Source organism: Chionomys nivalis, chromosome 15 (assembly GCF_950005125.1).
Source record: "Chionomys nivalis chromosome 15, mChiNiv1.1, whole genome shotgun sequence".
In the NCBI taxonomy this organism is placed as follows: Eukaryota; Metazoa; Chordata; class Mammalia; order Rodentia; family Cricetidae; genus Chionomys; species Chionomys nivalis.
The window spans coordinates 40,780,173-40,806,661 of record NC_080100.1 but is presented as its reverse complement, the minus strand read 5'-3'; the positions used below and the strand labels follow the sequence as shown (position 1 = coordinate 40,806,661).

Genomic DNA, 26,489 nt, shown 5'->3' with positions numbered 1-26,489 from the left:
ATGAAATGTCCACATGGATGGGAGTGGGGCTCACACAGTCCTAGCAGAGGAACTACCGACAGTTAGTGGCTTCTGGGAGAGAAGAGTCAGTTTTCTTCAATGCAGGCCCTGAGACACTAGACATGATGTAGTGCGTGATGGCCCTACATGCATGCACATAGAGGTAGCACTGAATGGGCTCAGTGTACTTCAAAAAATAAAGGTACATGTGAAATTGGCATGGAAAAGCATTGAAGGGATGGAGGGGAATTGGAAGAGGGGATGGGCATTACAGTGGAACAAAATACATTATATTTATATATACATATATGAAAAACTCTAAAAAATTGAAGTATTTAGAAATGTTGCTAGGTTCAGGTATTACTATGAATATCTAAACATGTTTAAAATTAAGCTTCAGCACCATTGGGCTTCATACAAATTATTGTTAGTGATAGATCATAAAATTTAACTTTCAAAATAATATTACTGGGGACACATAATGTATTTCATTAGATTTATGGTTTTTCTTTTCCTTTCTTTGGTTCTTTATTGGAAATGATGTTTTTTTTGTGATTACATAAAAGATAAAGAGGGTTTTTGTGTTACTTTAGATTCATGGAGCTGGAGAGATGGCTGAGCTGTTCAGAGTGCTTGCTGACCTCCCATAGACTGTAGTTTAGTTCCCAGAACCTATGTCTTCCCAGCTGATACTGCGCTAACTCCAGGGATCCTATGCCTTCTTATGACTTCCTAAGGCACATACATGCATGTGACACACACACATACACACACATACACACACACACTACATATTAAAAAACCCTTTAAAGTTAATTCACGAATTTATTCAGTTCCTGGTTATTGTGCACTAGAAGGTAGAAGAAAAATCATTTTATTACTGGATATGGAATCACCCAGCCAGAAGTGTGGAAATAGATGCTAGCATTAAGTGGAGTTCTTGGAGATCAAAGGAAGCAAATCCTGACCAAAGCAGAGACTGGCTCTGCTCCCTCTAAACAAAGGTAAAGGCAGATATTGGATGATGTCTGGGATAGATTGGATGACCATCATCTTTCCTGGAAGACTTCAGGGACTAACATGATTGAGCTGGGACAGAATGAAACACATGCCATTTTTTATTTTTGTTTTTACTTTTTTATTTTTTCAAGGCAAGGTTTCTCTATGTAGCCTTGGCTGTCCTGGAACTCACGCTGTAGACCAGGCTGGTCTTGAACTCACAGAGATCTGCCTGCCTCTGCTGGGATTAAAGGCATGCACCACCACTGCCCGGCTTACATTATTGTTTCTTGTTTCCTTAATTTACATATAATAAAAAAAAACTTCTGAAACAATTTAGGAATGAATCAAGATAGGGCATAGTAATTCAGGAATTGCCTGGAAAATGGCTGTAATTGATTTCAGGGTTCTTCAAATATTGTCCCCGTTTGTGTTCTGTTTGACCTGTCCACGTATGTGTTGTGCAAGGACTGATGCTTCCTCTTCCCTATTATTTTTTTTTATATTTTTTATAATTATTCTCATTATTTTTATCCAGAACATATATTAATGGCTATAAATATTAATTTATAGACACAAATATATTTCTCTTTGTAAATTGCATTTAATTTTTTGTTTTCTGGATTTGATGAGTCATGTATTTCATTATATTTTTCACAGCTGTAACTGTGAAAACAGTAATAAGAATATCAGAATAAAATATGTACCATTTTTATATTTCTTTGAAAATCACATAATGTCAACCTAGTGCTTGTATTTGATATAGTCAGCAATTATGCTGAATTTTAACTACTGACAGTCTAAATTGGTCCAGCATATCTGTGTTGAATGGTTATAGTATTATTAGTGCCATAAGTCTGACTTTTTAAATCAGGTTAGAGCATTATTGAAAAAAAGGTTGGATTGGCAGTACATTACCAAACTGGTCATAGATTTCAAAAACCTGTCCTGGTAAATATATAAGCTTATGCCTCTTTATGCTTAGTTTTTTTTCACTTTTGAGTCGGGTACTTCCCCATTTTCAGCTTACATTGTAATGATTCAGATATTTTCTTCTTTTAATATGGAAAACTTAACTATAACAATTATTGTAATATAATAAAACACCGATCTTTCTTTATATAAGTCCACAATCCATTTTTAGCAACTCTTTATTCCACACATTAAGTCAAATAACAACAATAAAAAACGTAAAAGCCACTCTTTATTGCACATTGACAGTCTTCTAGTTCAATGAATCACCAGATTAATTACATTTTGGACATGCATTGGTCATTTATGTTACTACAAGTCAGATTTGTCATTTCTCAAGTGATCCATTTTGAAACTGGAAAGTGTTAATATGGCTCTCTAACATAGCTATTGGGTGTTAGTCTGACTGCATGTAATGTCTTGTTTTTATCATAGTTAAAAATGTTGCACCAAAGCTATGAAGTTTGTACAAAAAGGATAGTCAGATTTTTGGTACTAGAAGGAGACAGAAGTAGAGATATTCAGAAATCAAAATGCAATATACCCTGCTTGATTAGTTCCCAGAGAATATGGTTTATCTTTAATGCACATCATTTGCCTAAGAATATGTAGTGCTCAACTAAACATCTTAGTAATAATGATGCTACCCATCCAGATTATTCATTTCATATTTTTACTATTTTTAAATGGAGGTAAAACCTCAGTCTTTACAATCATAATAAGTATAAAAATGACATTGTAAAATTAGAACCCCAAGTCCTACAGTAAAATCTATGGCATTAATAGTGCACTGCTCTTAATGGCTGGTAGACCAGCTCTTGAATAAAATTTAGGTTGTTACATGAAAGACATTAATAAATAAATCCATTATCCTCAGAATTTCTATAAACACTAACAATTTTTTATAATGCAACATTATAAAAACTAAAAAGCACACTCTCCAAATGTTTAAGCCATTGATGTTTATATTTATGATTGTTCAATTATAGTAGGGTATGGCGATTCCTAAAACGGAAAGAAAAAATAGCAAAGGAAGCAGAAAACAACGAATCCAATGACCCAGTTCACTGAATAAATGTAGATGATCACCATATCCATGTCAAACCACCATCCACGGCTGTCGTCCTCGAAGTGTAGGTAGTCCATCCTGTGTGCCCCGTGTGGGAACTGCCTCCGTGTCACTGGAGCTGCATGCCTGTGGAATCCTAGAAGATACAGGGGTGAGATCAGACTCACGATTCTGAAGGAAGCTGGATTATTATCACAGTGTCTTGAGCACAGCTTCTCTTGGCTTCACTGAGTGGTGTCAAACAAATCGTGTCCAACAGTTGCTTTCTCTATGATGAGCAACTTTGAGAAGTCCCAGTTTGGGGTATAATGGGCAGAGCAGCAGACAAGCCTGGCTCAGTGACTTGGACCACATTACTGATGACTTTGGGTCTGAGACTTCTCATCAGCATCATCTGACATGACTTGTGAAGATTACATTTTCCTAAAGTTAAACTGTAGGTACCACAACTGCAACTAGAACTACTCTGTGACCTTGGAACACCAACTGACCTTTTGATCTTTCCCTTGACAGTGTTATTCAGTGCAGTTAATTCAGCAAACTTCTACAAGAATATATTCCTATATTTCTTGTTTTAGCCATGAATGAGGTGGACACAATCATATTCCTACAAAGAAAATTGACTTTATTTTAATGTTCTTCAAAACATGGGCCTACTTAGGGAATTGGCTGGTGGAGTAAAGCAAATCTGAGAAGTATAATCTCTTGTTAGATTTCTGAAAAATACTGCATCTCATGAAATTATGGGTATATTTACTAGCTATGCATCTGATGATGGAGGAGTTACTTTCATTTAATAAAGAAACTGCCTTGGCCCATTTATAGGCCAGCCCTTAGGTGGATGGAGTAAACAGAACAGAATGCTGGGAGAAAGAAGCTGAGTCAGGAGTCGCCATGATTCTCCCACTCCAGACAGACGCAGGTTAAGATCTTTCCTGGTAAGCCAGCTCATGGTGCTACACAGAATATTAAAAATGGGTTAGATCAATATGTAAGAGCTAGCCAATAAGAGGCTGGAACTAATGGGCCAGACAGTGATTAAAAAAATACAGTTTCCATGTAATTATTTCGGGGCATAAGCTAGTCGTGCGGGCAGCCGGGTGGTGGAACACAGCCCCGCCGCTTCATATTACAACAATCTGAAGCCTGAGTATAACTTGGTCAGCAGAAATGTGCTTTTGTTGATTGGCCAATGTGATGGCTAACTTTGGTTGTTAACTTGACACACCTGGGAAGAGGGAACCTCAATTGAGAAATCACCTAGATCAACTGGTCACCACTGTGAAATATTTTTGTAATTGATAATTGATGTAGAAAGATCCAACCCTGATGTGGGATTCCCATCTGTATGCTGTGATTATGCTTTATTACCAGTGGTGGTAAATATACCTTTGCTACATTGAAAGCCAAGACAGATGAAGCCAGTATCTAGAGCTGCTGCAACCATGCTGCTTACCTATTTAAGATGCCTATAGTCAGAAAAGTATTTCAGATACACAATAGGACAGATTCAGACATAAAAGACCTCTACACGAGACACAGTGGCGTTTAAAAATGTATGTAGGCTTGGGAGAGAGAGGAAAAAGAATATAGACAGTTAGAAAAAGAAGTAAAGTCTCTAAAGAGACATAAAAGTAATATAAAAGAGTACAGAAGTCACAGATTAAAGGAGTAAAGAAAAATAAGCCACATAAAGATGGAATATACACAGAGAGTCTGAATTATGCATATTATTGTGTTCTCTTTGAATTTTTTGACTGCAGAGAGACATCTGATTCTGGGGGCTGTTAAGCTAAACCAAGATAAAGGTATCTTGACTTCAAAATTTGAGTCTAAGGACATGTTACTTTGGAAAAGAGGTTCTGTTTTTGTTTCTACAGAGGACTGGAACCTGTGGGTTTCTTCCAGGCTAATGTGGTTTGATGGAAAAAGATCCCCCGAAAGGTCTCTATGAACCCTAAAAATATTTTGCCCAACAAATAGCAAGAAATAGTTTGGAGAAAACAATGCCCAAATTCCCCAAATGATTTTTTATAAGCTTGTTTCATTTAAAGGGAATTGATTATAAGTGATTAATCATCACAGTCAATTTCTAAAAAAAATAAGGGAGATATGATATAAACATTAATACTTTGCATTGGTATGGACTTTGGTCTATTAACACAAATTTAAGGTTGAATTGCTAAACTGTATATATGTATTTCTGCTCTTGTTTAAGTTACTGTGTTTGTAGAGCTCATTTAAAAATGTATAATTAAGAAATACAGATTAATAGATAGTTATCTATAACAGTCAAACTTGTAGTCATGTTAGTTAGGTGTTCCAGATATAGAGATATATTTCAGTTAGATAAATCATTTTCAATACTTCAAAGACCTATGGAATATAGCATTTAAAATGTTTTAAGAACTTAGACTTTTCTTGACAATGAGACATGTCTGCTTCTGGCAGACAATTATTTCAGAAAAGTTGATGGGCATTAAAGAAACTCATGGAATTTGCCTTCAATGTGACAAGGCTAGCCATTTGTGCAGGAAACTGCTCGTGCCTGGACTGCTTTATGGTATGCTGTATGAACTGAACATACATGACCCACAGAAAAGTGACTGCTGAACTTTCCAAAAGATGGGACGGTCCATCAGGGTTCCTGCTTCACATAAGAAACTGCCAGACATTCTGAAGAATGCAGAAGAAAGTGACTGACAAACTGCCAAGATAGGATAAACAGCCTTTCAAATTTCCTGCTTCAGGGAAAAGTCTGCTGGGTACTATGGGCCTGTCACCTGAAGAAGGATCCCCCAATGTTACAAAAGAACTCTGGGTGACTGTTCAGGCAGCAAGTTGTCTTTGTCAATTCTAGAGTTTTAGAAGTTGTTTACAATGCACTTCCTGTTTTCTTATGTAACAGTATACCCTTCTGGTGTCATTGAAGAGCTGAACACAGACAGTTATAGTTATAGCTTTCCTTAGTTATGATATGATGAATTAGATATAAAACATTAGACTCACAAAGATAGCATAGATGGTATTTTCCTTAATTTGCAAAATGTAAATGAACTAAATATTGTAACTACAATTCTTGCTTGATAACTAGTTTGTATATGTAATTTTACTATGTTAAAGTGAAAACTTTCCTTTTTATTTAGATAGAAAAGGGGAGATAATGTGCGATTCCCTTCTGTATGCTGCGAATATGCTTTATTACCATTGCTTAATGAATAAAGATATTTAAGCCAATGTCTTAACAGGACAAGACCAGGCAGGAAATCCATATATATATATATATATATATATATATATATATATATATATATAGAGAGAGAGAGAGAGAGAGAGAGAGAGAGAGAGTAGGTGGAGTCAAGGAGACACCATGTAGCTGATGAAGGAGAAAGATGCCAGAAAATCTTACTGATAGGCCACAGCCTCGTGGTGATACACAGATTAATAGAAATAGGTTAATTCAAGATGTAAGAGCTAGCTAGAAATACACCTAAGTCATTGGCCAAACAGTGTTGTAATTAATATAGTTTCTGTGTGATTATTCGGTCAGAGAAACTGGGAAACAGTCCCCTTTTATACAACCCGTTGTGGGTGGGGTCACTTCTGTGCAGGTGTCTCTAAGCTGTGTAAGAAGAGTGGCTGAGCAAGCCTTGGGAGAAAGATAGTAAGTAGCATCCATCCGTGGTCTTTGTATCAGTTCCAGCCTTTAGGTTTCTGATCTGTGTCCTTGTCTTGTCTTCCCTCAGTGATGCACTGTAACTGTAAGCCACACAAGCCTTCTTCCCCAGGTCGCTTTTACAGTGTTTGCCACAGCAACAGAGAACCAAACTCAAACAGCCAATATGTAATATCTAGGCTTTATTAAAAAATTTTAAAAGATCTACAGTCTCACTATTTATTTTTTGCTGATTAGTGTGAGAGGGCAGGAAAATATACTATTTATTTGAACAGAAAACATTTTCTGGCACTTGCTATTAGTGACTGGTGATAAGGGTCAGATGAGGCCCCAGCCTGGAGCAAATCCTGCTTCATCATCTGTAGCAACTGAGTGATGTGAAGTGGCCTGCTCCAGATTTGGCTGCTAATTCAGACAGCAAGGGTGAGTTCACCTGGCTCTTGGCATGGCTATTTAAAGCCCGGCCTCTTCAATCAGGAACGGTCCTAGCTTGCTGTTTGTGCTAAGTTATATATTTATTTGTATTATTTAGGCTGAAAACACAAAGGATGAATTAAAGGGAAAACAGGGTATGTTTTAAAATAAGATGTAGAGCAACATCTCAGGTAGGGTCTGGATAATTTCTAATTGTCTTTATCCAATCTCCTATTATTTCATTTGATATTTTAATTATTAACTTTTGTAAATTATAAGGGGCTAAATTAAGATGATCTGTCAGGTTTTTGTTTGCATCATTAGTATTCAAGCAGGGTTTTTTTTTAAATAGGACTCTGCTTAAGTCCCTTTGTTTAGTTTATATAATATGATTTAGCATGATATGACATGTTTAGCTGATATGATATGATTAACTGGACATTTGTCACCTTTAGTATACTGCAACTTGTGGGAAAGGGACAAAGCAATGAAGTCAGTCTTTCTGGGTTGTCAAACTTCTAGTTTTTCCTTACATCATGTAATTTAAAAAAAAGTGGTGCGCAAGAGAAAGATACCTTGTGACACAACTCACACGGAGGGGTTTTTATTAGGGAAAAGAAAGGAAATAGGAAAAAGGGGGAGGGGAGGAGGGAAGGAGGGGAAAACCAACCTCTGAGGACAGAAACTGCAGAAGTCAGGGTGGGGGAAAGAGAGAGGGAGGGAGGGAGGGAGCGGGGGTAGAGGGGAGGGAGATGGGCAGGGCCCCTTTAAAAGGGAACGTAGTGAATGTGCACAGGATGTGTTCTTAGTGGCTACTGCTGAGGACACAGCCTGTCAGAACCCGAAGGGCAGGCCAGTACAGGCCTGAATACTAACCCCTCACATCACGAACCATGTGTAGGTGCTGGTGTAAGGCCTCATTAAATATTACTAACATATTTGTTTTTCTCTCCCAGCACCTGCCAGCTGCTGAGAGAGGGAGAATCAGCTTTCTTTAAGCTTGGTGATTTAGTAGTTCCGTCATGCTCCAGGAGGAGGCACCATCCCCAGAATCATTTGAGCAAATGAATTAGACTTGATAGGTCTCAAAAGAAACCCAAACCAAGTAGCTGAGAGATTAGGGATGTGGGGGTGGATCTCTGCAGAGCTGGGGTGACTACAATCAAACTACATTGTTTAAAGCTCTCGAAGAATTTTTTAAACTTTTAAAAAAAATTGTTCTTTATGTCTTTTATTACATCACACGTCACGATCCAATCCATCTCCCAGCCCCTTGCACTCGCCCTCTGTCCCTGCAACCCCGCCCCTCAAAATAAAACAAAGTAAAATTTAAGATAAAAAAAGAAAAAAAAAAAACAGGAAGGGAACATCTTGTTATGAAGCTGCAATGTGTCACAGTGAGTCACGTAGTAAACCCCCTTCACCCATTCATCTCTACCTCAGGTGTTCATCGCAAAGCATCATGGGTTTGGTTTGAGACCCCGTCTCCACTAGACTACTGGTACTAGTCCCTCACTGGGACTCTTCCTGGACATCCCACTGCCACCTGTGTCATGAAGATCCTGTAGCCCTGGGCCTGGGGAGTTGCGGGGTTGGTCAGCCCACCAGCTCTCCCCTGTCTGTACCACCAGGGTGGGTTCTCCAGCACTGCCCTGGCTAGTTCACCCCTTGCAGTGATGAAGGGGTGCAAGGGGTAGTAGGTTCAGGGTTGGCTTTCCCACACCTACACCTTCAGGGCCAGCTCTACTGTGCTGCACAGTCTCAGTACAGGGGCCACTCTCCTAAGCGCTACAGCTGATGAGGGTAGGGCAGATCTCCTGCCTTATGACCTCAGGGCCAGCAATCCCGGGGGGGGGGGGCAGTGATCTCTCCCCTACCCATGCTGCCACATGACAGATAATGGGATAGCTCTCCCACCTGCCTCAAAGAATGATGGGTGGGGAGCAATCTCTCCCCAGCCCATGCCCTCATACGGCAGATGAGGGATGGGCCAGGTCCCCCATGCTCACATTCTCGGGGTGGGCTCACCTGTGCCCTTGTCAAGAGGTTAGCTCTGCTGAGCTGCCCAGACAAAGCGCAGGGCTTGCATTCCCAAGTGTTGAGCCTGGTAATGGGGTCAGTTCCCTTGCCAGCAGGAGGTGATAGAGGAAGAGGGGTGGGCATCTTTCCCTCGCCCCTACCACCACACTACAGACATGGGAGGTCGTAGCCCCTCTCATGCCCTCAGGGTTGCCTTACCCACTTCCCTGTCTACTGGGTCAAGTCTAGTGTGCGACTCAGGTGAGGGACAGGGCCTGTTCTCCCGAGTGCTGCAGCCGGTGAGGGGTTGGGTCAGGTCCCCCACCTGCTGCAGGTGTCAAGGGGTGTGGGGGAGGGCATCTAGCCCATGGGAGACAAGAGGGGCACAATCCGCTCCCCCATTTTCACACCCGCAGCGCCAGCTCGCCTATACCCCTGTGAACAGAATCACTTCTACTGGGCTGCCCAGGTGAGGGCTCTCTCTCCTGAGTGCGTCAGCCAGTGAGGGGCGGGGCCAACTCTGTACAGTCCTATCCTATCAGCCTTTGGTGGTATTAAGAACATCAGACATCAACACAGACCAAGACTGCATCAGAACCACAAACCAAGTGTGGGCCCCGGCAGCCACCCACCTCAACCCACTCCTCACCACTTTCACTTCTTCAGAGATGCCTCTGTCCACAGGAAATGAACCATTCTGTCTCTCTCTCTCCCACTACATAAATTTTCTCCCCCTTCCCACTATAACTGTGCTCAATCGGTCCATGTTTTCTCCTTGAAGCCCAGGGTCGGGCTGCACATGGGTCTCTGCCCTGCTCAGTCTGTCATGGCACTAAGCAGGAACATGCTTCGTCATAAAATATTATTTTTTAAATGTATTTTTATTTTATTTAGGTAAGCACAGATGCTCTCCATTCAGATGAGCTGCACTACTGTGCACTCAGCCTCGGGGCCTTTGCTGTGTGAAAGCATCAGATATGAAAATGCCAATCTCAGCAGCTTTCTGCTTTCAAGACTGACGTCACTACAGTTGTAGAGTAAGAGGAAGTGGGGGGCATTTTTCTCCCACATAAATATTATCGAAATGCATCAAGAGAAATAATCTCAAAGTAGTTTACACACCTTTCAACAGCTTCTTCACCCATGTGGGCCAGAGATGAGGTAACACTGCTATTAGAAATTCCTGTTAGCATTTAAAACATGGTTTTCCCTGGTCCAAAAGAACGATGTATAGGCTGGGATTATACAGATTCCAAGCAGATGAGCCAAAAATAAAGCACATGGGCATAGTATTAATATGTATTGCACTAGGGATGCTCACGTAAGAAAACAAAAGAGTCGATGCAGAACAAGGAATGATGCGTTGTGAGGAGTGCTCCGTGTGCTGGATGCCCAGAGAGCCGCAATTTACCCTTGTGCAGTTATAACGCATTCTACATTATTCGTGTTGCCACAGAGTTGTGTACCTATATCCTGTATCGGTGAACAACAACAAAGAGAGGCAGTGAGGGAGATACAGCCCATGACGCCATATCGAGTGAAACACGATCTCATGTGTGAAGTAGATAATGATTACTGGCTGGATAATTTCATTTTCTCTGGATGTTTTTTAGGCAAGAGGGGAGCAAGTAGGAATTCATAGTGAGCTCTGGGATTTCTAATGACGTCAACTGCATGGGATAACGGCAGTTTCTAAATCAAAGTTGGCCTAAAAGCTATTCACAGATAGTTATTTGGTAGGATAAGTGAACTATGACATTGTATTAGAAAACACCAGAATGCAAACTTCAGTGTTTAATGTAGGCTCCGCTGGAAAATGATGGCCGTACACATGCAAACTCCGTGTGTAGCATGAAGACAGGATGAACCAACACATATAAAGCATCAGGCTGGCCCACAGAGAACATCCAGTAAAAGTTAGAGCTGCATGATTTTATTAGAGGAGAAACCTTTATTGCCGCTCATATGTCATTTTTTCTGAATTAATCAGCAAGCTCACTATTCTTAGCTAAAATGGCTTATATTTTCCTTCGGAGTCATTGATTTTTTTTTTTTGAAGTCAGTTGCTGACCTTAAATAGATTGTCAGAATATCACATGGTAAAACTAATTTATTCCATCTTATGGAGAATACAACTATAATTTAGCAAAGATCTAAAGATGTTTTGACACGGTGCCTGCCATAAAGAAATTCAGTCTAGAACACTGTCAATTTCTTAAAAATTATCATCCTCATAGGAGATAGGTTTGATTTATTTAATTTAATCAGTAAATTAATTTATATTTAACTTAACCTTGGTTTCTTCGTAGCAAGATGAATTAAACAGTATGGCTAAAGACTTCATCTGATAGGTTTTGGCCTCTGAGGGCCACTAAACCACTGTTAACAGTCACGAGTCTTTTCTGCTTCCCAGGAGCCATGCTTTGCCCCAGAGAACTGCATCATCTGGGAGACCATGCATCTGAAAGCAGGATGAAGACAACGCTTGTACTTTAATAATCTGCAACCCTGTTGTTCCGGAAATAGATCTGGAGTGAGAAGATTCTGGACCTGGAGTTCACGTTTACAAACCACACAAACTACTGTGAGACACAGGATGGGGTTACTCGGTTCTGATGCACGGTTTAAATTAGGATCCAACAGGTTTAGTGTACTCCAACCATGCTGTATTAGATGCAGACACAATGGGGCATGCACTCCACGTATTCTGGAGGCCTTTAGCCATCTACTCCAGCAGGGAAGGGTGAGAAATTGTATTATGAAGATTGTACTCATCAAGGAATCTTAAAATCTGTATTTTATACCAATATTCGACATACTCTATCAACTCAATCACTTCTCTCTGCCTATTAGGATGTCTATATATGTCTATATAATTGCCGCCTCCCCGCTTAGTCTGCTAATCAGATGGACTCAACTAGCTTTCTTGACTTTTCTAATGTGGGACAATTTTTAAAGCATTTAAAGTTGGTGTATACCGTATATAGGTTTCACTGTGGCATCTTCTTATCACTCTTTCCACTTCACGCTCCACTCTGTGCTGAGTTCCCTTCCTCACGCCAAGAGCCCTCTCTGTTTTCATGCTCCACATATTCTCATGCCTTCTTTCTCACTTCTCTCAGTTAAGACTTCTTTTCCATGTTTAGAGCATTTTTGCACGGATACTTGTGTGAGTGCATATTTGCATGTGTGTGGGCACATGTGGAGATGGGCATGTGAGCGACAGTGGAAGACCCAGGTCCCTGTTGAGTATCTTCCCTGAATGCTCTCCATTTCATTCACTGAGTCCAGGTCTCTCCTGAGCAGAGCAGTATGCATCTGGGATCCCATCGCCTCCTTCCAAGCCCTGTGTATATAGTTGGGTGCTGGGAATCAGAACTCTGATGCTTCCACTCATGTGGCAAGGGATTTACCCACTAAGGCATCTCTCCTGCCTTAAGACCTCCTCTCGTGATCCCCTTTTTGTTTCGTTACAAAGATTGCCCATCTATAAAAATTAAAACACAGACTAATCATATGAAAGGAAATATGGTATTCTGTCTTTCTGGCCTGGTTTATTTTATTTATCATAATAATCTCTAGCTCCTAATTTTGAATAACTTTAAAAACCTGCCAAGGCAATATACTTTCCTGTGGGTTTTTTTTTTAAAAATCCCATCTTTACATACAGTATGAATGCCATATGAATGTACATGAATGTACTGACTTTTGTTTACAGGCTCACACTGTTACTATTTCACGTGGCATTTTCTTCCCGTGAAAGAGGGGATGCACCTGCTGATACTGCTCTACTGTTTTGGGCCTGATTAGTGTATCGTGCCATTATTGCCTTCATAAAATATGTTTGCTGGTAGGTGAGATTTCTCCTCAATTTTTGTGTGTTTCAACATATTTTGAAAGCAGAGATATTGTCTGTATTCTGGACTGTCTCATCAATGATATTTGTATAGTAAACTGAGGAAGACAAAGTGTTCCCCCTGGAGCAGAGAGCTGCTTTGCACAGCCTTGGAACATAAACACTTGGTGTTTGTCACACAAGATAGTTTCATAATCTCGGTGTTGTCCCATGTATCTCATCCCATGACATGTACAGATAATATCTGTTCATCTGTAAGATATATACACTATAGAGACTCAGGCAGCCATCACAAAGGCTGCTATTCTGGCTCACACTGTCACCAGTGCAGAAGTCTTGTGTATGTCACATAAATCCATGAAACAGGCTAAATATCTTTTTAAGTTGCAAATGGGTTAAATCTCCAGGCTTAACAGTTCTGGACACTGGCAAAGTTGTAATATTTAGTTTCAGAAACAGTTTGCATAAAATTAGAATCCTTAAACTTTAATAAATCTATTCCATAAAATTACTTGAAGCTGTAGTCTTCCTAGATGCACCTCCCACAAATAATGTTTCAATTTATTATTTGAGAATATCACACAATATATTTTGATGGCATTCTTTTCCTTCCCCCAATCTTCCTAGGTCCTTCCCCACCGGACTACTCAGTCAACTAATGTTATTTCTCTCTTTCAAAACTGTACTGATATGGAGCCTGATCTGTGCTGACCAACCACTCCTGAGAACAGGGCCTGCCCTGCGTGTGGTTGACGTACCCAGGGTCACTGCACTGAAGGCAACTGATGTTCCTTCTACTAGTGACTGCTTATTGCAGATAGCTTCATGTGTTGGTCTGGGATATCACGCTTACTTTTCTTCTTCTGTCTGAGACTCTGGAAAATTTGTAATATCAATTGACTTAACATTCATGTTTTCTAGTCTCAAGTCATATTTGTTATAACATTATTCTATATATACAATTCAAATGAACTAAACTAAAATTCTCACAGGTGGGCTATAGCTTGGATCCTTCACAGGTATTCTAGTCTCATTCTGAGTTCCTGGTTTATTTGTACTTCTCTGCAAGTGGAAGCCAGGCACCACTATGACACCTGACTTCCACAATTGCTGCGAATGTGGGCTTCTAGGTGGACGTTTTCATCAGTGTAAGATGCTGCGGGGGTCTTTTCTTGCACCACAGCAGCCAGTCAGTAATGTGCCAGGTGGAAGCAGCTCTATTGGGTCCCAATGAAAAGGCCGATGTGGAGCCGACAGGCTTTCAGTCCAGGGAAAGGCATTTTGGAGTTAATGTGAATTCTAATGAAAAACAATGAACTAACCTATAAAATTATTCAAGGGACAGGTGAATAAATGGAAGTCAAATCTGATTGCTTTTACTTTATGAGACAAACAACCTCTTAATGAAATTAATTGCAGTGAAATCAAGGAGCAAGAAAGATGCTTAAAAATGTTCCCAAGTTGCTACTAGGTTGAGAAGGAGTATTAAAACGATTAGAGTTCCAGAAGCCAAAGTGACTGCTTCTTTTAAAACTCTATTTTGTAAAAAGAGTTTACCTTTGAACGATGACTCTCCTATCTTACATAACAAGGCTGTGACCTTTCCTCCTAGAAAATATGGTTCAATTTCATCTTTCTCGTGAAGGACTGTAGAGAGCTCCACTACTTGAAGCTCCCTTTGAGGCATTTCTGCAGGCTCAGCAGCCTGCAGTATGTTCTCGGCGACTGTCTATACAATGTATTTGCTGTGTGAATGGGGGAGGGGTTTGCCTATGAGTACAGATCTCATAGAACAGGGAAGCAGTTAGCATAGCACTGGAGCATGTCCCAGATCACGTCTTTCAAATATATTTTCAACAGAGATGGAATCTTTCCACGAATAAACTGAAAAGACATTCTGTAGTTCTCACGAACAAACACTCTCTGCAGAGATCTGATCCGAGACTAGCATTCAGGAGACATGCCCTCCTTTTCACATGGAACGGGCCACGCACGAGGATAAAGCACTGGGGTTCACTGTTTTGCATTCTCCATATTATGTAAGACTTTTCATGTGTGGAAAGTTGACTGATATAAGTAGGTCTGAGTGGAGGTGGAGTGTGATATTTATAGTCACAAATAGGTATAGACTTGCCTGGCTAATATATTTGAAAAGTAAGTGCAAATGGGTTTGAAATGCCATCTCATTTTCAGCGTCTTTAGGCTCCCAGAGTTAAATGTATTAACCCTGCAAAAGTTGGCATTTTATACTGAAGAAGCTAAATGTGATTTCTTTCCACTCTAGAACAGCTAAAATGTGTTTGACACTATCACTTACCAGGTTGAATTATTCATTAAAATGTTTTGGGTCTATAACCAAGTACGAAGTACTATCCTAAAATTAAAAAAAAATTCACACTTGCCATTAACCATTTTTAACAGAAGAATTCAGTCAATGATATTAATTAGATGCACAGGGTTGTGTAACCATCACCACGGTATTACACCCTCACATAACCCTCAAACAAAAACATAGTCAGTAAGCAGTAGGTCCAGTTCCCCCTTTCCCAGTGTGGTACTCTTTAAGCTACTTTCTCAGTCTATGAACTTGCCTATTTTAGGTATTTCAGTGGGATCATAAGGTATCTGTGTCTTGATTGTCTTGGTGTGTCCATACTGTGGTGTGTGTTGTCATGGATTTTATTTCTTTTTATCTGTTCTATGTACATGTTACTTACATGTACATTTTGTTTATCTATTTAAAGAGCAGGCGGATACTTGGTTTGTTCCTACCATTTGGCTATTGGGGATAATGGAATAATGAACACTGGCACACAGCTATCTTGGTTCGGTTCTTTTAGTTACCAGTAGAACTCTAGAGTCATGGTAATCCTATATTTAGTCTTTTGAGGATCCTCTAAATTTTTCATGGCAGGTTGCATCATTTTATATTTTGCTAGCAAGTTACAAGAATTTTAATTCTCCCTTGCCAGGATTTGCTATTTTCTGTTATTATTGATGTTACCATCCTAGTGTGCCCAAATCATTTTGTAATGTTAAATTCTGTAATAATAAATTATGTTGAGTAGCTTAAATATACATCTTAGCTACTTGCAAAGCTCTGCTTGGAGAAATGTCTATTCAAATCATTGACCCATTTCAAAAGCTGACTTTCTTACCTTCTTGTTACTGAGTTCTAAGTTTCTTTGTACATTATGGATATTAACTGCTTGGGAGGTATGCAGCATGTTCTCTCATATTGTTTTTATTATTTTCTTGATAAATGTGCTTTTCACAGAATTTTAATTGTGACAAAGTTCAATTTACTTATTTTATTTTTGGCTGTTTTTTTTTTTTGGTATATATCTAAGGAACCTACTGTTCTTAAAGACTTAGCCTTATGCTTTATTTGTAGAATTTTATGATGCCTACATCTTATACTTGAGCCATTGCTTCATATAAAGCTAAATTTTATTATGCTGAATAATATATTTTTAACAGGCACAGTAACTGCTCACATTTACAGGTGGTAATTCAAACCCAATGCATAGTTGACTTTTTAATGTGATGATATAGGTGATCAGTTGCACTCTTTTGCCTTATTCGCTGAAAAAGTTATTCTTTATTGAATGGACTTACTCAGCATCCAGTCAAAACTAACTGTCCACAGATATCTGGTGTGTTTTTGAATGCTCTAATTCATCGGTGAAAATTTATCTTTCCTTATGACCATACTATACTGTTTCAATTACCATTTCTCTACAGTAAGTTTGTAAATTTTTAGCAATTGTATTTATTTACTTAAAGTTTCTTATTTTGTGTGTGTGTGTGTGTGTGTGTGTTTGCACACATGAGCTCTAGCACTCCTGTGGAAAGACAACTTCTCTCCTTCCACCATCTGGGTCCAGGGAATGAGGTCATCAGGCTTGGCACCATGCACCTTTGTCCCTGAACCATCTCACCAGCTTAAGAGTTTTTACCTCTTAATTTATTCATGATTCAAATTAAAATTTGGTAAGAATTTGTGAATTTTTCTTTCAGTTCTAAAAGAGGAGCTGTTACTATTCTGATATACGTTACATTGGAACTGTAACTAGCTTTAGATCGTATTTATATCTTACCACCGTTAAAAAGTTTAACTGATTTACATGAGTTTTCTCATTAATTTGTATTTTTTAATGTTAACCATCTTGTAATTTTTGGCATTTTATTATTTTGTTGTAAATAGTATTCAAACCACTTTTTAAATAATTTGTCTTGGATTGCTCACACCTAGTAGTATAACAAACTAACCCAAACTGGTAATCCTCCTGCCTCTCTGCTTGCTGAGTGCTAGGATTACAGGCCTCTGCTATGACATTCAGCTACAACTGATTTTTCAGACAGTATTTTATCTTGCTAAATTGGTTTATTAGCTTTTGCAGGCTTCCAGTTCTTTGTGACTTTCTATATACATTTGTTACGCCATCTGTAGATGGAATAGATATATGTAGAGAGCTTTGTTTCTGATTGGAATCCACTGCTTTTTCATAGTGTTTTCCCACTGTGATCAAAGCAGACACTTTGGTGATTCAAAATCCTTTAAAAACCATCAAGAACCAATTGGTGGCAGGGCCATGGCCTTAATTTTTCACACTTTTATATTATATCAAAAACAAATGTGGCCCAATGTTATTTTAGTATTTTTCCTAGTTTTGGAGTAATATAATTCTTGTTCTACTAGGTCACACAGCATGATAATATGTTTATATTTCTACCCAAACTAGGTTTATATGAACTGTATAAAATTTGCCTCAATTAGGAAAACCATAATTTATTTTATTTCAGACCCTGAAGTAAGCATGATAAATGCCAGAAGAATATTTTTCTGTTAAAAAAGAAAGCAAGTGGAAATTATGAAAGCAGTTATGAAAGTGTAGTGGTTCTCAGCTGGTGAGCTGTGACCCCTTTAGGGTTGAATGGCTATTTTACAGGGGTCACTTAAGACCACTGGAAATAACAGATATTTACGTTACAACTCATAAGAGTAACAAAAATTACAGTTATGAAGTAGTTATAAAGTGGCAATAAAGATAATTTCATGGTTGGGGAGGGGTCACCACAACATGAGGAACTGTATTAAAGGACTGTAGTGTTAGGAAGGTTGAGAATCACTGGTTTAGTGAGACTAGTGTTAACTAGGTGATTGCTTTTGAGGATTTGAATAAATATCCCCAACATTTTTCTATTGGTTTAACGTAATATTATTAAATGTACTGCTTATGTAGGTCTATTTATTCTTTTCCTCCTTATATTTTTTAGACCTAGATATTGAACTTAGGGCCTTCACATATTAGGCAGACACTGTCATTCAGTTACATTCTCAACTCAAAAGATTTTAATGTAATCATTTCATATTCAAATTTGAGAACCTTTTCCCATACAGTAAAATGATTTTCTTCACTAAGAAACAGACATTGATTTCTTACTTTCATTAATATTGAATACAGGATAAAGTAGATCTTACCAATTTGTCCATTTATAAGTACGTAATTACATGCTATACTTTTAAGTTTATTGGTGAAATTATGACAGGAAGTTTAACCCAAGGTCTCAACGCAAATTTTGCTTAACTTGCACCATATCTAAATGAGTTTATCAGGAAATACTTCAAAGGGTCCCATGTATTTTGTGAACCAGAATGCTCTGGGTCCTAAGTAATTGATTCAGCCACCATAAGTCTCCATCTTACACACTAAAAATCAAGAAAGGTCTTAGGCTTGAGTCTGGTTAACTTTCCATGGGTTACTTATGAACTGTAGACCAGATGAACCAAAACTACAAGAAAGATATCAGTGTTGTGGGCATCTCATGTAAAAATATATCAAACACTGCTCTTTGTGAAGATAATTAGTATTTTTCAAATCACTATGTTTATCCTGTGTGAGTGTGTGTGTATGTTTATAGGGGAAGATAATTATTTGTCAAACATTTATCCTTAGCACAGATACACACACACACACACACACACACACACACACACACACACACACACACACACGGGATATTTAAACGTCCTTGTGACATTTAAAAATGAGCAATGTTAGTTCATGTTCTACCCTATCTGTAGCCTTCGCTGCTCTCAATGGTGTGGGTACAAATGTCTGGGACTACCGGATGTGTGTCTGTCTGGATGTATGTGTCAGGAGCGGCTAGTTGTCTGGCAGTCTTTTCTCAACTAGATGAATAAATGAGCAGAAAATAGCCAATCATAACTAAAGCTTATTATTGGACAAATCCATCTTATACATCAAGGCTTATATATAGCATCATTAAAGCAGTGAGATCCATTTCAAATCAAAGCAATTGATGTAATTCTACATACATAAAATATTGGTAAGTCATCCCAAGCATTCCCATCTAGCCCACAGCTTTATAATCTACATAGTTGTGAAATAAAGGAATATATTTTCTATTTTTGATGTATACAGTGATTTTCTGATTCTAGTTAACTATTGTGAATTCCACAAGAATGGAAATATTCAGAAAAGTCAGACTGCTAATTCAATGACAGCTTGGTTTATGATGGCACACTGTCACTTGTGTGAGAGACTGCTTTTCTTTTCAGAACTTGGGCAAAAGCACAAGTGCTTTGTTATGTCCTGTCCCAAAGGCTCATAGAGTTCTTGACAGAGGCAGTGCTCACTTGACAGTCATGTTATCAACTAAAGCTTGAAAGCCTCATTTAGAGCTACCAGGTTTTTGTGTGTATAATTTTCTTTGAGACTGAATTTACTTATCTGCTCCCTTTTGATGCATGTGAACTCCTAGGGCATATCATATAAAGACTATGGACTAAAATAACTAAAATAGCATATTAGCTATTCTAGAATGGATTAAAAATTTCAAGTAATTTCCTATGGGTCTCTCTTGCCCTTCTGTGATTACCTCCAGAGCTACTTGTTAGCACGCCGTGCTCTTTATTATGGATTTGTACTGAAGACAGCATTTTGCACACTTCTTCCCCATCATCTGGCTCATATGTAGATCGTTCTACCCTTCCTTCCTAGTTTTTTCTCAGCTTGACACAATCTGGAGTCAAGCGAGAGGAGGAAACCATAACTAAGAAGATGACTTCATGAGATGGCTGACAAGCAATCCTGGGAGGATTGATTAATGCTTGTTTAATTAATGATTAATTGTCTTGATTAATGATTGATAGGAAAGGGCTCTGCTCATTGTGGGGGATTCTGCCCCTAAGCAGAACCTGGATGGCATAGGAAAACAGGCTGAGCAAGCCCTGCAAGCAGGGCAATAAACAGCACCCTTCCGTGGCCTCTGTATCAGTTCCTGTCTCCAAGTTCCTGCCCTGCTTGAGTTTTTGCCCTGACTTTCCCTTCAGGGAAGTATAATAAACCATTTTGCCCTGGAAGTATAATAAACCATTTTCTCTCCAAGTGGCTTTAGGTCGTGTTATTTAGCAACAGCAACAGAAGCCTAAGGAAGATGAGGTTCATCGCCAGAGATTTTAAGCTAATTGGTCTGAGATATTCCCAAGGCATTTAAAATCTATGCATGAAAGAATAGAAACACAATCAGTTATCTTTTCCTCAACACCAAAAACAGTAACACAACCTTTAGCTTGTCAGATCCTTTACGTGAAAATAACTAAAAGTCTGTTTTAGTCGAATAAACCGGAATAGGTCGGTTGTTAAGCTGCTGCACAAGTTTGAGCTCCATGTGGAGAATTGATAATGGTGCTGAAATCCCTATCACTTGGGAGGAAGAGACAAGCATATACCTGGGGGCCTGCTGGCCGGTCAGCCTAAGCCAATGGTAGCTCAGGTTCAGGCCCGTGAGAGCCTGTCTCAAGAGGACGGCGCCTAGGAAGGCTGGCCTCCATATGAATACAGACATGTGCTCATACATGGGAGCCTGTATGAACACAAACACAGAGAAAAATTTTATTTTTCAAATAAAGATAGTTAAGGACTCTGGGGTTTTCCAAGATGACATTAAAAGTTCTCTTTCATATTAACAGTCTTATTGTGCAGCTGTTTTGTTTTGGGAAGCCCAATTCCTGAGGTTCCAGCTTAATGACGATTTTGTACACTGGGAATTTAGGGGATTTTAATCTGTGCCATTAAGCTAAATGATCACTCTATTGATTGAGATGAGGCCAACATTGTACTTTTCCTAAGGAATAAATGATTGCAAGCTGATTTCTTAGGAGCTGATTATTTTATACCATTTGAAAAAATATTTTAACTATACAAATATAATCATACCTTACCAGAAAAAAATAGTAAAAATTCTCTTAGTATTTTATTGATTCTCAAATATACTTATAGCTCATACACACACACGCAAATATATCAAAAATAATGGCTCATGAATAGAAGTTGGTTTTTGGCAATAACGTGAGTGGTATATCAAATAACAGCTCAAACTTTCACTTTGAAAGAGGACAGCAACTTGTTTATAGTATTTTTTTCTTAGTTTTTGAATGTATCTTAATAGGTCTCTGGAGTTTTCCAGGTTGAAAGTGACCCAGGCATTAAAAAACAATTTCAATTTTCAAGTCATTAATTAAATTGTGAGTAGATGTTCCACTAAGAAATAACTTAAGAAATATCAGGCCACATCTTTTCCATCTCTCTATAATAAATACATTTCAAATTCATTTTATTTAGTGGTTAGCTCCAATTGCTTCCAAATTTGTCTTTATAGAAATGTTCAGGCTATCATGAGGCCCTGTGATGTATCTGCCTGGAGGGGACCAAGGAACACCTCTGCCCAGGCAGTTACCTGCCCTAATGGGGAAGCTGTCCTCAGGACCAAGGACACTGATGCACTGATGATGTAAGTGTTATCAGAGAAAAGACAAGTTGGGCTGAGTGGTTAAGGGCACTGACTGCTCTTCCAAAGGACCTAGGTTCAATTCCCAGTAACCAGATGGAGGCTCACAACTGTCCATAACTCCAGGATCCAACACCCTCACACACACACACACACACACACACACACACACACACATATATGCATATATATATATATATATATATATATGCAAAACACCAAGGCACATAAAAATAAAAATTAAAAAATAAATAAAAAGAAAAGACAAAATAAATAGTGACTATATATGGTGTGTTCTGCAATGTCCTGTAACATTCCAGAATCACCATAGCATAGACCACTGCCAAGGGTACCCCCAGAGGTAGGCTGTGTGGCATGCCTGATGGCAAAACTCTCACTACTTTGCTAACACGAAAATGAGGCAGGTAATCTCAGATAATCCTTTATGAAGATTCATCTTGATGCGTGTGGGCTCCTATATCTTATACCTTGTAGGCTGCATTACATTTTCTACATTCAAGAATTGCTTACTAGCCCAGTGAGTCAGGAGCATTGCTTTTAAGCAAAGGCAACTAGGGACAGGCCTACAGATGCAAGGTTTATGGTAAATAAAAAGTAAAAGGCTTCTTGCTTCCTCTGTAGTCTACATCTTAGACTCTATATCCAGTGTTAAGAATACAACTAAGCCCCCACACCAGGCTCCCTGTCTTCTCAGTCCACCCAGCTTCATGGATAGAGCTGACACAGGGCCACACACCAGGCTCCCAGTCCTCTTAATCCATCCAGCTTCATGGATAGAGCTGACTCAGAAGGATGTGAGTGTTCCTTCTGTTACTGAAATCCATGACAGGCAGAAGAGGAGGAGAACAGCGAGCTGGCTTCAGAAAGGCTTATTGAGATTCACAGAGGGCACACGAGGGCATCTGCCTAGGCAACCGTACTCCACGGCAGACTATGAACAGAGCCCAAGTCATCATTTGGTTCCACTGATGGGTAAACTTCAGCCTTTCAGATTAGCTATTCCTCTCCCTGGGCAAAGATCAACATCATGTGTGTGTGTGTGTGTGTGTGTGTGTACACACGTGCACATGGTGTATGTACACACATGCACGTTTCCTTTTTCTGTTTTCCCACAGTCAATATTTTTGTACTTTTCTATTTAAATAGTCTTATAAATAGCATCCTAGACAGCTCTTGTAATTTGAATGCTCATATTTGCTGTTCCTGATCTTAACCCCTTTTCTCATTGTTTTCTGATGGATTAATTTTCTCCATATTAGCTCTGTTTTTAGTGAATTTTAAGCTTTGAACAGCTTCTCATTTACAAAAAGTTACAAGATAGCAGAGAGATCCTATCTAGTCCCATACTCAGTTTTCCTTATTAGTAATATTTCATAACAGGACACTGTAAGACACAATGAACCTGTATTAGCACATTATTGTTGCAGTCTATAGTCTAGTGCTGCCTGGTATAGATTTATGTGCTTTCATCGACAATGGTTCGTTATATTTAATCAGTCTGTCTCCTTAGCCCTACTGACTGTGACAGTTTCTCAGACATCCCCTGTTGTTCTGAGGATGGATCAGATACTAAATAGAATGCCTTTTACCCAAGCCTGGCTTGAGTGACTAGAACTGCAGGGGGAGGACTTAGAGACATGAGACTCTTTTACCTTCCTTTTTCCTTGTGTAGTTTCCCTATGCAGTAAATATGCAAATTTCATTCATGACAGTGTACTGTTAATGAGTACTTTCACCACGCCCCAAACAATGTGAGACCATTACAAGCAGTTAAACTTAACTTACTGCCTTGGCTGTCATAATTACATATTTGGTGGCCAGTGTTTAAACTCAGAGGCTATTACTGCTGCTGAATTTAAAGAGGGAACATTTGCCGGTTCTTAACCATGAGTCCTGTCTCCTCCCTCCCGCTGCTCTAAAGAACAACCTGCAGAGAGTGCAGCTCTGATGGATGCCCGAAAACCTGATTTTCTTGGACAGCCAACAGGTTTATTTTTGCTTGTTTTGTTTGTCTTTTAAGCATAGTACATTAAATACGTCATTCTGTATCTTCTGGGCACTGGTTTCTGTTTAGAGGTAGGCATCTTCCCCACTTTTGACACTGTTTCTCCTGAATGCTTCTGAGACCTTTTGCTTTTGGGGTTCAGCAGACTGACCAGGCCTTCTCTGGGGATAGCTTCATGAGGCTTTGATGAGAGTCACCCACACATGTTAATATCTTTTATCAGGTTTGCAAAAATTCTGACAGTGAGTCAGTCTCATTTCTGTCTCATCAGGACTCCCTGAATCAGCAACACACCATGCACCACCCATTCTGTAGCTCGAACATTTTTCATAAACTTTATATATAAAAATACTTAAAAATAAATAAAATACCATACATCAAAACTAATCAGAATTAATACATTCCAGAAACAAACTGGCATTGTAGTTCTGGAATACCTGTTTTACAATTTTTTATAATCTTCATTATAAAGTTTTAAAAAGATTATTTTTATTACATGTGTATGAGTATTTGTCTATGTGTATCTCTCTCTCTCTGTGTGTGTGTGTGTGTGTGCATGCATTTCTTAAAGAGGCCAGAAAGCATCAAGTCCCCCGGAACTGGGGTTATAAAGGGTTGTGAGCTGCCATGTGGGTGCTGGGAACCGAACCAGGATCCTCTCCAATGGCAGCCAGAGGGTGCTCTTCACCACTGAGCATCTCCCCAGCCCTGGTTCTATTAGGGTTTTTCTCTTGTTTGCCTACCCTGTCCATAGTTTTCTTCATCTTGGTGAGTTACTACAGAGGTCTTTTGTTTATTTATTCACACTTACTATGCTATGACTTCAAGGGAATGAGGTCTAGCAGCTGAACAGAAAATGTGCTGCTCTGGGTGGCGGAGGCCAGGGCTTCCGTGGGACCTCACCACCCATCCGTCTGTTTGGCTTTCTTCTTTTTGGATCATTTTCTATTATGTGTCCTTGAAGCTACCTCAGTTTACAACATGTTCTTAGTTTGCTCAAAACACACATTTGTGCTATTTGCAAAAATCCTGCCCTTAGCCTGTCTGCTTGCAGCATTGCCAATGACATGCTGACTTCTAGGTAAAATCTGTGGCCATTCCTTTTTAACTGAGCCCATTCTTTCTGTGTCTCCAAAACGGCCATCCTGATAGATCTAAATGCGCACAGCAAGAGGAACAGATCTGTGTTTTCTAAAAGGCCCAGAGAACACAATTTGGAGACCTTCCCCTTTTCCTTTTGTGTTTATTATTTTGGCAAACTACCAGAAGAAGGCAGAAGGAAGGGTTATTTTCCCAACAGTTATGATAAAGTGCTGGTTGGCTAATACCAATAGCTTTGTAATTTAGGGATTTTTCTCCCTATTTTGTGCTTTCTGTTTGTTAGTCATTTTCTCTCAACTCTTCATGCTTTGCTTATTGAGATAGGGACACCAAGGCGGCTGAAATTAGTATTTTTTTTTCCCAAAGAGGATCACACCTTTCTTTTGTCAGGAAGATGCAACGAAAGGGCTCAACACTCTGGTTCAGTAATTCATAAGCAAAGCTGTGTTTGAAGTGAGGATGCTTCATTGAACTCACCCAGTACCCAGTACCCCATGGGCAAAATCTGTAGGGGCATTTACCTCACTGCTTCCTGCCATTTCATTGCTTTAACGTGCTTTCATTTCTAAAGCACTACACAATTCCTTATGTCCAGTTATGTTCTGAGACATAAACAGTCAAACTGAAAGAAAGTCACTTGCCCTTTGAGCAGGCTTCTAGAGCTGACCTGACTCCCAGAAGCTGCCCTGTGAGAAAACAGGCTCTGCATCTGGTTTCCATCCGAGGTGCAAGTCCACATAGCTATCAAAACCCTGCTGACTTCTCTCACTGCTACCGAGTTCTCAACGCGTGGCAAGAATGCTCTTCAGGTAATTCCTAGACTCGGGAAATATACCCAGTGAGGCACGCAATCAGCAAGACTAGTTTTTCTGGTGTGGGGAGGTGTCCCTCAATGTACTGGAATTTTCTCTCACCTACCCTTTATTAACGCCACAGTTCTCTGATGTGCTCAGTTACGGATGTGACTTTGGCACTGATCATTTGCCCAGAACTGACACTGAGGACGATGGCTTGAGAGCCCTTACCATATCCTACTTAAAAAACACATTTCTGTGGGACCAACACAGGACAATACACCTTGCAGGTTGCGGTTTCTGTTTGTAGTTAAGACGATTAAGAATAAGTTCCTTAGATCTGATGTAAGCTGCAAAACATGCTTTTCAGCCTACACTAAATCCACCATCTTGTTCCTCCCCTTTCATTATATTTTTCTAACAATGTGTAACAGCCAACTCTCTCGCCCTGTGAACACCTTATCTCTCCTATAAAAGGAACCTAAAGAAACCACAAGGGCTACTCTCTCAAATCCTGATTTAGGGTGAGACAGTTGGCTGGCCAGTCCTGGATGCACCCCAACATGCCGCTTGCTGTAATTCTCCTCATGATTCTCAGGTTTAACAGTTTCTACTGCTTTCTATGTCAGAATAAGAAGCCCAGCTTCTGCCCTGCTCTTCCCTGGCACTGGCAGCTACCAGTTCCCCTGTGTTTAAAAGTTGAACCCACGTCGCTCTAGTAATCTCATTCCCAGTGCCATCCCCGT

At 39.4% G+C, this 26,489-nt stretch overlaps 1 protein-coding gene across 1 annotated transcript in view; it reads right to left on the bottom strand.

The window, feature by feature from the left end:
* Positions 1-2,162: 2,162 nt before the first annotated feature.
* Positions 2,163-26,489, bottom strand: part of Rnf180 (ring finger protein 180) — a 150,310-nt gene continuing 125,983 nt past the window's right edge. Inside the window, exon 8 of the mRNA XM_057789736.1 lies at positions 2,163-3,176. Within this exon, the coding sequence (XP_057645719.1) occupies positions 2,977-3,176 (200 nt within the window). The 3' untranslated portion in view covers positions 2,163-2,976. The remainder of the gene's footprint in view (positions 3,177-26,489) is intronic.